Here is a 12,790-nt window from a genome sequence, read left to right as displayed (position 1 = left end):
GGGGTGACTTTAAAGCAACTTTTATTGATCTATAACGAATACATACTGTGAAACAAAGCTCCCATGTGTATAACACCTCTCATGCATTTCACCAATCTGGCCTAATCATAGAGGCCAATTATGATCAAGCCAGATATCGGTAAAACGCGTTTTATAGACATAGGAGCTTTGTTTCACAGTATGTATTCGTTATATCAATAAAAGTTGCTTTAACTTATGAAGACCCACATAAGTGTAGCTTGTTTTTTTTAAAGATGAATCATACGTTGGAGACGGAGGAGTACCTGTTTTGCCTGCACCCGTGGTGTGATTTTTGCTTAGTGTGGCCTGGGAATTGGAGTGGTGGAATGTTTGCACTGCTGCAATTTTTTATGTCACAGAATAATCATGAAACTGTTTCTTGAACCTATACAGTAGAAAATACACTTTAATTTCAGTGCACTAAAACACAATAGACTCTTAAAATTTTCTGCAAAATAAAAAAAAGATAAGATTTAAGTGAACAGATACTAAATACGTCAAGACTTAAATGCGTGCCCTCTCAGACACGGCAGGTGTTCATAGACTCCCTTGCAAGTTGAAATGGGTAATGGACGCGCCGGATCTCTCCGATGACTCCCACTTGGTGTCAGTTCGGGACCGGCTTGTACAATTTAAAATACTGCATAGAGTTTACTACGCACCTGCAAGACTTGCGAAGATCTACCAAGATACCTCTCTCTCCTGTTGGCGCTGTTCGGCACAACCTGTTGACTTCCGCCATATCTTTTGGGACTATCTGGGGATTGCTAGATACTGGCAATTGGTCACAGAATTTATCTCACAGGTGATAGCACTTCCGGTTCCACGAACTATCTTGGTGTGCTTACTGGGGCTTACTGAGCAGGTCGCCCCTACTACTGCCCTACGCATACTGACTGGGATATTGCTATTCTACGCTAGGAAGTTGGTGGTCCTACACTGGAAACGGAAAGACCCTCCATCCCTGTCGGAGTGGAGGGGCATTATTGATTCGTCTCTGCATCTGTAGAAAGTAGCTTACATTAGCAGAGGATACCCGAGGAAGTTTGATAAGGTTTGGGGTGGTTGGTTTGCCGTAGCCTGATGGGTAGGAGTTGGGATTGAAGCTACCTGGAGAACTTAGGAAAACATGGGATGGGATAGAGGTTGCCTTTATTGAACGACTCCTCTTCAACCTAACGCTCCCCACCACTACTGTTTAACCTATACATGGGTAGGCTGTCACGTTGTGGAGCAGCTACCACAGGATGCCCTACAGGTGCCCACCAAACTGAGCTCCGAATGAGTTAGGGCCTAGTGGCGCACCTTAGATTGGCAGGGTTGGATACTATGTAATTTCCTTTCCTTTAATTTAGTTTTTGGGAACATACTCAGTCCGGGGGCTCGATATGGCACATGTTTTTTGGGGTGGGGTTGTATTATTAAGGAGGTGCAGGTGGAGTTATGTATGTTATGAATGTTTGTAACTAAGTATGTACCCCTACTGCTGTAGGAGGAAACTGTTACTGTGTGTTATTTGCAAAACTGAATAAACAGAACTTTTCAAAAAGAAAAAAAAAGACTAAAATGCGTGCACCTGTAAAAGGGTGACAATGCATGATACTCATAAATATCCATGGAAGGTGCATTAAAACCTTTACAGCTCATCAGTATAGAGTCAACCAAAAACACTGGCTCCAAAATTATTCCTCTCACTCTGGTGGGTGCAACAATGCTCAATACGTGTTGCGCAATTGTCATTTACTTATGTGTGATCACCCTACGTTGGTTTTCGAATATGCATGTGTAGATGGGCTTAAAAAAAACAAAACATTAATTTTATATTTAATTTTCATTCACTTAACATTATTGCGATCAGAAAAACTGGTGATAACAAGACCCTTATATGATAGTAAATTTCTTGTGACAAGTCCTTTTTATGGAGACATCAGGGGTCTATTAAGTCTCTAATGCCTCATTTGTACTAAAAGCTCTGAACTCGGAAGTGTGCAGAGTTAAGCACTTCCTGGTTTGTGCTTCACAGTGGAGATTGAGAAACTGAGTTTTCGTGTCTCCCCTCCGCTCTCAATCCTAAAGGATGCAATGGATGTTCTGGGCACAGGACTCAAGCCTGGAACATGTGTAGGGATTCAGGAGGGGAGGGGGTGCTAGATATCCCCTACAGTACTGAGAATTTAATCTGAATTTTCTGAGTTTTGCACTCATTTCCTTTTTTTACTTAATATAGCCAGGGATTAAAAACATCAACGTAACTTATTGTTATCTCTTTCTTTTCCTATATATGGATCAGTATGAAATTTCAATCAGAGACAGAATATATCTGCTGCGCTGTCTCTTTAGATAACCCATAGTGCTCGAGGGATTTTTTTGTCATGTATTGAGGGCCCCTTCATGTCTTGCACAGCAGTAATGTGCAGTATAAGGCACATACTGCAGTGTGTTGCATTGCCATTCATTTTGAATGGTATACCACTGCACTATTACAATAGCAGGCAGTGGTCAGCACTCACCTCTCTTCACCTCTGCTTCAGCTCGGAATATTCCTTTGCGCGCTTGCATCTAATGGAAGTCAAAGGATCTGTATAGGACATGAAGACGTTAGTGGTCTTTAGACTGCTGGAGCCTAGGGAACAAAAGGCTGGGGGACCAGTCTAACAGTTGGAGGAACCACGGATTAGGTACTAGAGCCTTTTTTGGTGCCCCTAGACAAAACAAGCACTTAACCCTTGCAGTGTGGTTAAGTGCGGGCACTGCAGGGGTACGTTTTAAGGTTTCCCACAGTTACTTAAAGATAAAAACATTTTTAATTGACCCATTGCCAGTTTAGCTTGAATTTAATTTGCTTTAATAAGTACCTTTATATGTCCAGACTCTAATACCTACATTTAAACAATTCATGTTGTGAGCCAGCCCCCCTCCTCCTTTGCATACGCAGCTTCCTGTTGGCCGCAATTTGCTCTGCGGTGGGTGGACCTCAATCCTTAAACATACTATTTTTGTTTTTTTATTACTTACTTTTTTATTGAGGTTTTACATGGATACAAGAGTATAAATCAACATATGCATTTAGCTTTAATGAGAAACATTTTCAATTGATGTAAAGAGAAAAAATAATCCAAAAAGAGGAGCGAAAGAAAAATGAGAAAGGGGGAAGAGAGAGGAAAAAAAATATATATCTCATAGTCACAGGGAAAGCAAAACACCAGGTAACAAAGCAGTGCCATTAGAGCCCTCCAATCCTATTTTTGGTTTTAAAATAGTAAAAGGTAAAGGTGGCCAATCGAAAATTAGGTTTCTATAGTCTGTTCACTCAGCAGTTGAAGACAAAATTCTAATTGACACTGATTTCTTTTCTAGGCTATTGCATAAACTCATGTAACTTGCTTATCTGCAAATGTTTGAACACACAAGACATCCCACTATAACAAACATATACAGATAAGGATATCTAGCACCAAAATCTAGTATTAAAACATAAAATTTAAATTCCTGATCCCAATTATCCTCGCTGTCAGGTGTATCTCTGGAAAGATATTCTGCACATTATGACTGCAGGAACATGTTTTTATGTCTATGTTTTAGCCCTGCATTTTACACTATTTATTTATTAAGCTTGACTGCACATTTCAGAGTTACCAGCATTAATGTATCTGTCAGTTTGAATTTCAATCTAGAGTTTAATCTGTTGATGTAATCTCTCAGTGTGGCTGTAAATTATTTAAAACCAGGGTTTCAGAAGGAAAAAAAATAAAATATAAAAATACCGTAAAATAAAAATAGAACTGCTTTTGGGGAGATTATTTTTTATGTCATAATTAACTTTTTCTTTTAAAATGTAAAATGTTTGTTTAACAGACAAACAGGAGCATGTGAGAGGACCTTATATATATATATATATATATATATATATATATATATATATATACACACACACACATCACATATACATACATATTCCAATCAGCCATAATAACCACCTGTCTAATATTGAGTAGATCCCCTTCTGCTGCCAAAATAGCCCTGGCCTGTCGAAGCATGGACTCCACTAGACCTCTGAAGATATGCTGTGCTATCTCGCACCAACTATCAGTAACAGATCCTTTAAGTCTTGTAAGTTGCGAGGTGGGGCCTCCATGGATCGGACTTGTTTTTCAAGCACATCCCACAGATGCACGGTTGGATTTTGGATTGAGAACAATTCATCCTTCCTTGGACCACTTTTGGTAGACCCTGACCACTGCAGACCGGGAACATCCCACAAGAGCTGCAGTTGGGGAGTTGCTCTGACCCAGTCGTCTAGCCATCACAAATTGGTCCTTGCTCAAATCCTTAGGCTTGCCCATTTTTTCTGCTTCCAACACATCAACATCAGGAACAAAATGTTCACTTGCTGCCCAATATATATCACCCACTTCCAGGTACCATTGTAACCAGATAATAAATCTTATTTATTCAATTCACCTCTTAGTGGTCATAATGTTATGGCTGATCAGTATATATATTGATCAGTATATACAGTATATATATCTATATAGATATATATACAGTGACGTCATTGGTCATTGTCCAAAACAGCTTCATAGGGCGCCCTGAAGAACAACATTTTCCTAGAGCCTTCAGTCCGCATAAAGGGTGTATGGGCGAGTTCTCGATAGGGCAGCATGAGCAGTGGACTGAAGAAACAGGAAAAAGGTGTTGGCAGTGACCGAAGATTGGGGGGAAGGGTTGCTGGTCGGCCAAGCCAGGTGGGCAGAAACCTGATAACTGGCCAGTTGATTCCAAAAATGCTGTTGTTACATCAGTGCTGCTTTAAATAAAACTACAAGGGGATGGGGGAAGACTGGTCACCCTGCACATATAGAGCAGGCAGATGTTATCAGTCTTAACAGGATGTGCTGTTCTCCCAGTGCCTGAATGCTCATTACAATGAAGACTGCAGCCAAAGAAAGCATGAGATGTGCAATGCAAGAACACAAATTTTAAAGGTAAGAGATCCACTGCATTAGTATGAAGTGTATTTCTTGCGTGAAGATGACACCTAAAAAGTCAGACACATGCTTGGGAGGGGGAAGGGATTCAGATACAAAATACAATAAAAAACCCTTTAAAATCATGAATTCATTCAACTGAATAGCAAAGTGCATAATATAACACTACGAAACAATTGTCTGTTAGTACCATTTAAAAGAATAAAAACTTTAAATGTGCTTAACATGTACTGTACCTGTGCTAAAACGAATGTATTAGAATGAACACTGCTGCAAGGTACAGATAATTACCACCATTCATGTCTTTGCTATGTAGATCATAGATCTGAAAGCTTTAAAAACTGAGCAAAAATCCATCCATCGCCCCAACTAACATCGGAACTGGAGTATTACCCCCAACTGGCACCCATACGTTGTGTGAACCAAATGCAGACACCATGAGATTGATATCGGCACCTACTTATTACTGCACAGACAGTACAATCAGTACAAAGTGACACTAAAATCAGGAATTAAATCTTAAAAATGCATCCAAGTACCTTAACTATTAACAAAACCTATGTGTTTGTGTATAAGTCGGCTGTAGATCCTCAAATCATCTCTGAATTGGTGCTGACACTGTCCTTGCTTCAGGAGTGTGGCTACTTTTGTTCCACATGGTCTCTGCGTATGTTGTAAAGTAGCCACCGCTCCAAGCTCACTCCCGTGATGGGCTACAATCTCAATACATATTAGTAAACTAAACGTGAGATTGTAGTCCATCATAAGAGCGAGCTTGGATCTTATTTCACCGGATTCTGACAGTGAAAGATTACGTCTGATTGGATACAGAGGGCTATTGCACTTTGCCTTATTGGATGGCCTCAAATGTGTGAACAGGTAGAGTGAGTGTTATATCTGATTCACTGCCTTGTCATTTGATTTATTTTTTTAATACTTGAATATCTAAACAGCTTCTCCCTAATTACAGCCAGGTCAGCAACAGACACAATGCTTCTTGTGGAGCGTCTCTATGAGATAAAGAACACCAATGGTTAAGGTCAGTGTTTTCAGCTCTGTGGTACATGCAGCCCCGGGGGCTCCTCTGGCAGGTCCAAGCCGTACTTCTGCCTTTATTATATTCATGATAACAATGGTGGAATTCAGCAGATGTAAACTTATATTCAGAACATATATGGGAATATTTTACCTATGCAAAGGGTTTGCCTGAAAACATTTTAACACAGTTGAAGCCCAAATGCAGCTTTAAAGGTTTCATTCAATTTGGATGGAATGGGCAAGGGTTTATATTGCTAAGTAGAGATAAAGATATAGATCGATTTGCCCATAAAGAATGACATTCTGTAGGGTCCAAATCATTTGTGAAATATTGTTACCTATACAAAGGGACTTTCTTTAATATATAATGGGTTTTGAATATTTGTTATAGTAGCATCAGTTCCATCTAAACTGTCATGATGAAGGGGACACTGTAACTGCCCTGAAACACGTTGGACATACATCTCTACGAACAATAAACACATTCGTGATCCATGACTTTTGTCCTTGAGGTTCAGCCTCCGTTGTGAAGCTGAGTGCATGCTTAATCGTCCTCCTCTCCTGGTGACAATCCCCGCATCCTCCATTTATCGCACGGGTGTCTCAGGGACAGAAAGTGAGGTCTCAGGTATTAATAGGAACCTGATGAAAACTAACATTTCCCCAGCCTACTCAAAACAAAAAATGTGGATGAAATGTTTTGCTTAAAAGTTGACCTTCGGACACCAATAGTTTTATCCAACATTGTGTGACCCACCTTAACCTTGCAACAGTTGTGGTGAAATTATCACTGTGCTGTACATAGCCTGTGCAGAGAGCAGAGCTGTGGGAAGAAGGCTCCACCTACTACAGGCTGCAGAAAACTACATGAGGGGGCGGAGGCAAGACCAGTCACCCTGCACAAGGAGCGAGTGGAGCTGAGACCGGTATTTATTACGGGAAGCTCCTACACAGAAACAAAGTTTCACACAGGATTACTGCACAGATCTGGAAGAAATACACAAAGCTCACCAAGCTCTTCAAGGAAGAATACACATGACTCTTGTATTTAGACAATATTTGCTCATCCCAGAGTTTGGATTTAACCAGTAAAGGCAATAAATGAAAACACATAAGGACGTACGTTAGATAAACAGGGCACTTGGTGAAGACTGAACTTTACAAATTGGTAAACAATTACACCGATACCGTATTTTCGGTGTCGAGTATGAGTACCGATATCTTTTTTCAGTACTCGCCGATAACGAGTGCTGTGTACCCCGATTATAAGGAAGTCCGGCGGCAGATCATGACCCATCGCCCGGCTTCCTGATTGCCAGTGTTCTCAACGCCGCCCTCAGCGAATCTGCCGCTCCAGGCAAACGCCTTGTTTGCCTCGCGGCAGATACGCCCCTGGCTACTAGTAATAGTATCAGTGCATCCGTATTAAATACTTTTAAAAATTGCATTGGTGTAGGTCACTTAAAGGAGAATTCCAAATTAAACTGGCCATAAACATGTACAATTTAATATCGGCAAACCAACAAATTCTTCAGTGACAAAAAGAGCTCTTATAATGAACCATACTGTATTTTCCTGTTAAAAGTCCGCCACATGTGGAAGAATTAACTGTTCGAAAATCCATAGCTGAGCCATTCTAAACCAGAAAAAACCCGAAATTGCTAATCCAAGCCATTGAAATCCCAAAAGCTATGAGGCCTTAAGTTAGGATGGCCCTCTGCTTTTTATCTAGGGGCTAGTGTTTTTCCCTCTTGACATTAAAGTTGCTTTGTATTTTTTGAATATTGCCCTATTTTTGCTCTTATGTTATCAATGTGTTGTGTATTCATATCCCTCTCCCCTCTTGTTAACGGATTGTTTCCTTTGTTTTCTTTTTTGTAAGTTGTATTTTCTATTTCTTGTTAAAACAATGAAGATGTATAAAAAAAAAAAGAAGATTTCTACAGCTCCTCATTTATAACAAAATCCAGTATTTCCATTCACACCATAATTCATACATTCTATTGTGTAGGGCCTCCTGTATTGAAACATTCCCATTTTCCGACATCTCAGACAGATTTCCCCTTGACTGCTAAAATGCTCTGATTTCAGTTTCTGTATTAAATGCACACAGGGTTTCCCAGCATGGTCTTAAAAACAACACGACCACAACTTTCCCCCCCATTCCTTTCCTTTCCCTAGTAATGTGCAGTATGTCTCTATACCTGGCCATACATTCAGCCGGAATTTGAGTAGTGTGCGGCCTCGTCAGCACCTCTCTGTTCGGCAAAAGACAATTTTTCAATCAACTTTTGTTTGAAGGAGCTGGCTCAAAAGTTCTTGGCCGACCACTGACTGCAGCCAGTCAGCTGCAGTCATTGCTCGGTATTCTGACAGTGGCACACCCACCACTACAATAGCCTAGCAGGGGGTGGAGGTAGCGAATTCCCTTATCTATGCTGCTTAGTGTGGATGAGGGACTTGAGCATTATTTTTCATTCCCAAAACAATTGATCAGGATTTTTAAAAATTCCAGACACGAGCAGTATGCCCAGTGAGTCCACAGAAAATTATGCTGGGACATCTGCAGATGGCCAGACTCTTAGGGCTCATTCACACGGGTTGAGTGCACGGCCGTATCGGGCAGCTCCGGGGAAGGACAGGTGCTGCGTGTGATTAGTACGCAACCCCTGTCCTTCTCTATGGGACTACGCCGCCCTACGCTCACCCGCCCTGCACGTCCGTGTGGGCGACCATACTCGTACGCTGACAGGATGGATCCTGTCTGCGATGAAGCCGAGGCACCCACACCCGTACGGACCTGCACTTGAGGTGAGCGTAGGGGGGCGTATGGCCGCGTAGTCCCATAGAGAAGGACAGGCTGCGTACTAATCACACGGAGCACCTGTCCTTCCTGGGGAGCTGCCCAATACAGCCGTGCACGCAGCACGGAGCTGTATGTGCCGGCTGTTTCTAGTGTGAATGTGGCCTTATTGTAAAATTCTTTTAAATGTAGAGGAGGGGAGTCATGGAAAACTGGGTTAACATGTATTTCCACTTTTGCAGCCAAACTGGAATAACACCTACTTTGTATATATTATTTTACCATTCACATGCCATCACTTCTACTTTTGTTTAGGGGAAAAAAAAAATCAATCCTCTCTGGGAGATCTGTGTACATTACAAGGATTTTAACTTTGTTGCAGTTTCCTACCCGTTTCTGTTTTGAAGAAAAAGCTGTTTGTTGCAGTATGTCCTTTCCAAACTGATTCCTGAGTGGGAGGGTCTAGGTTATTAAACAGCTGGTGGGCTTCTTGTGTTGTAATAGGGAAAAGTGCAGTGTCGGCATCCCTTTAGTAGTAATTAACCCTTAGGAAGTATCTCACCAAAAATGAAATTCCTATTGCAAGAGATGCCAAACATTATAGTTGCATCTTAGTGCAGACTTCCGGGAGGTGACATTTCTTAGGGAGTTCTGTACACCAACTGTGTATGGAACGCCTCCAGTTTTGCCATATTGCATTTCATTTTTTTTTGGATAGATTTAGAACATTACAGCAGCTACAGTTTTATATGGAAAGATACATTTTAATAACATTAAAATACAAAATGGCTTGTGTTAAATATTATATGAATTTTTTAAAGATTTTTGGTTTTCATTTTTTAAAGTGGAGTTAAAATTTAAATTAACATTGAAAACTTGCTGCTTACATTTTACTTTAAATTAACATTGAAAACTTGCTGCTTACATTTTACTTGCTTTATTATCAGATGATAAACCAGATAGTGCAGGGCTGCCTATAGTACTAACAAAGGGTCAAAAATCTCAAGGCTTGGGTGGTACATTGTATGTCAATGGACTTTAAAAAAAAATGCTTGAGCAGGGTGGAAAATTCTCGGCCAAACAGTGACCTGATCAGATTTAGTCACTGATTGGGCACTAAAGCAGCCCACGGGCTGGAGATTTCTCCATCTGTGCTGTTTATTATGGAATCAAGTGATTTTCTCTTGTTCAGCCCGCAGGTTGATGAGAGAAAATCTATAAATGTATGGCTAGCTTAAGCAATAGAAGCTGGCTGCCTATAAAGTCCTATGTATGAACCGGCTACAAATAAATAACTAGAAAGGTAAGAAATATTTAGTTTTTATTATTTTAGTTATGCTTTGTGGAAGGGAACAAAAATACAGTGGGACTTTCCCAAACTTGCCTGCAAAGGTGAAAATACATTTTAAAGGTAGAACTTTAAATGAAACAATTTTTTCTCACTTGTAGGAACACAGAATAGTAAAAGATCAGACAGTTTTGTTATAACAATATTATGTTTACTAAGTGTATCCAGAATTTTGCATATAAAAAAAGAGAGTCAGTAAATAATAATGATGATGTTAGTGCCTCCTGCGTTTGCAAACGTATCGTCTCGGTAGAAATCACTAGAAGTCCAGGTGCTTCTTGCCTACGGCTGCAGTGCCACATCCTGAGCTCAGCAATTTGGCCGATCCTGCCACATCCTGTTTGCTTGAGCGGCTCACTGTGTCTGACAAGTCTGGAGGCAAATGCAGTCTCTGTGGACAGAATGGAAATGAAAAGAACAGAACACAACCATTATTAAATGTTTATTTCAAGGAGCGCGTACACACATTGTCTACCTTGTTAGTCATTCATGTAGTCATTTAGTTTTACATGCTGCAGAAGTATCTATCAATCGCTTCCAAATCATTTGACGGAAATAAAATCGCATGTATGCTTCCACGTGCTGTGATTCTTTAAGTGCCAAGGATGTGCCCTTTGTGCCACAGCCATCAAAGGGTAAATAGAAGCTCTTGGCTCCTGCCATTTTTCTGGTATACCATCTACTTATCTGTTATAGCAGTTGCGGTAAAAATTACTCTACAATCCAATAGGCATTCGAGTTTGACCAATCTGTCAAGTGCACTCTAATTGATCTGGTCAGAAGCGACCCCTCTGTGTAAGGTTGCCTTTAATAAAGGATGTAGCTGTAACTCAGTTATGTCAAGAGTGGGAGGCCAGAAAGTGTATTTCCACAAAAAAAAAGTAAAAAGGTTAAGAAAAGGTTACAAAAGGTATTTTAAGGCATTTCTGAGTAAAAAAGAATGAAAACAAGACTATAAAAATTATATTAAAAGAGAACTATGGGGTAACCATTTTATCCCATAGTTCTCTTAAGGGTCATGGGAGGACATATACTAATGTCCTCCCATGACCCAAAGCTGAGTATATAGTGAGCTATTGCTCACTATATACCGAGATCGCCACAGCCAGGACGGAACCCGACAATGCTGTCGAGATCCGCCCAGCTGCTTGAGTGACAGCAGGCTCTGCCTATCTAGAGGCAGAGCCAGCTGCTTTCGCCCCTCCCCCATCTGTTCCTCCACTCAGCGCTGGAGGGTCGGAGCGGGGCAGGGGGGAATCCATGCGGGGAGCGGGGACTGACAGTCACCGCTCTCTGTAGGGAGATGATCGGAAAGTGAGCAAGCGACGGTATGCGTGCGATCACTTCCCAATCTATAGAGCCATTGTCACACGTCGGCTCGAACTACCGTGTTTCCCCGAAAATAAGACACTGTCTTATATTTTTTGGGGCTCAAAAGAACACACTAGGTCTTATTTTCGGGTAGGTCTTATTTTAAAAAAAAATGTATATTAATCCAAAGATAATGCAAATCCAAATTAAATAATCCAAAATGGCAAAGTTAAGAATAGGAGGATCAGGACAATCAAGGGTGCCATACCTTTCCAAGAGCCATTTGGTAACCAGAATAAGCAAAGCGCACGTTCACTATAGATTCCTCACAGGTAGAACGCATTTGGTATCACTCCGCCTGTGACAGGAGTCGGCGCTATAGAGGAAACATCGGCTCATGCGGCTCTGCTCCCTGCGCTGCCGCCTCGCTTCCTCTAGCGCTGCCTTTGTTGGCACCTCTGACTCTCTCCCGCAGCTCTTCAGGTTCCCCCTTATGTCGCTACCGGCCCTGGAAATGGTCACAACTAGGTCTTATTTTCGGGGTAGGTCTTATATTTTAGCAATTCCCAAAAATGGTACTAGGTCTTCATTTCGGGGTAGGTCTTATTTTCAGGGAAACAGTGTATGAGGTTGAGTGAAAATCACTCACTTCATAGTTCTCCTTTAAAAAGAAATTATGAGAATATTTTTGGGCTATGTTATCACCAGATTTTTTAGCTTTTTTGAACGCGGTAGAAGACATCTTGGTGGCTTAGGGCTAGGTTCACACCATTTTCTGGACCAGATCTTTAACATGGTGCATTTCGTTTTACTGCGTTTTTACGACGATTTCCAGAGCTGGTTTTTTTCAGCTTTAAATGGGCTTTCAGGTGTGGTCCAGTGTGTTTGTATGCATTTTCATGCGTTCCAGTGCATTCCAGACCAGAGAAAATGAGACCAGCAGTATTGTCTTTTGTCTGATCCGGAACAGACTGTGCTGGTGTGAACAGAGCCCAGAAATACCATGGGGATACATTGCGATGCTCTTTTGGTCCCGGGAACAAACTGTTCTGGTCTGGATATGATCCAGACATGGTGTGAACAAGCCCTTAAGGGTATTCCAGTAGTGAAGTTGGAAAAGCTGTTGTTTTTTTTTAATAATGGGCCATTTGTAAGATAAGATTCTCGTCTTTTTAAGTGGGAGAACTTGCACAATTGGTGGCTGACTAAATACTTTTTTGCCCCACTGTACATATATTGGGGTAGAGATGGTAACTCTGGTAAGTAGATATCCACGGTATC

The 12,790-nt window shown here is 41.1% G+C and overlaps 1 protein-coding gene across 3 annotated transcripts in view; it reads right to left on the bottom strand.

The window, feature by feature from the left end:
* Window positions 1-10,369: 10,369 nt before the first annotated feature.
* Window positions 10,370-12,790, bottom strand: part of ELP4 (elongator acetyltransferase complex subunit 4) — a 200,922-nt gene continuing 198,501 nt past the window's right edge. For all 3 annotated transcript variants that reach the window (XM_018567806.1, XM_018567811.1, XM_018567818.1), the window contains one exon: window positions 10,370-10,589. In XM_018567806.1, coding sequence (XP_018423308.1) covers window positions 10,458-10,589 — 132 coding nt within the window. In that variant the 3' untranslated portion in view covers window positions 10,370-10,457. The remainder of the gene's footprint in view (window positions 10,590-12,790) is intronic.

Source organism: Nanorana parkeri, unplaced genomic scaffold, assembly GCF_000935625.1.
Source record: "Nanorana parkeri isolate BGI_ZX_2015 unplaced genomic scaffold, ASM93562v1 scaffold30, whole genome shotgun sequence".
NCBI classification, from domain to species: Eukaryota; Metazoa; Chordata; class Amphibia; order Anura; family Dicroglossidae; genus Nanorana; species Nanorana parkeri.
This window is presented reverse-complemented; position numbering and strand designations above follow the sequence as displayed.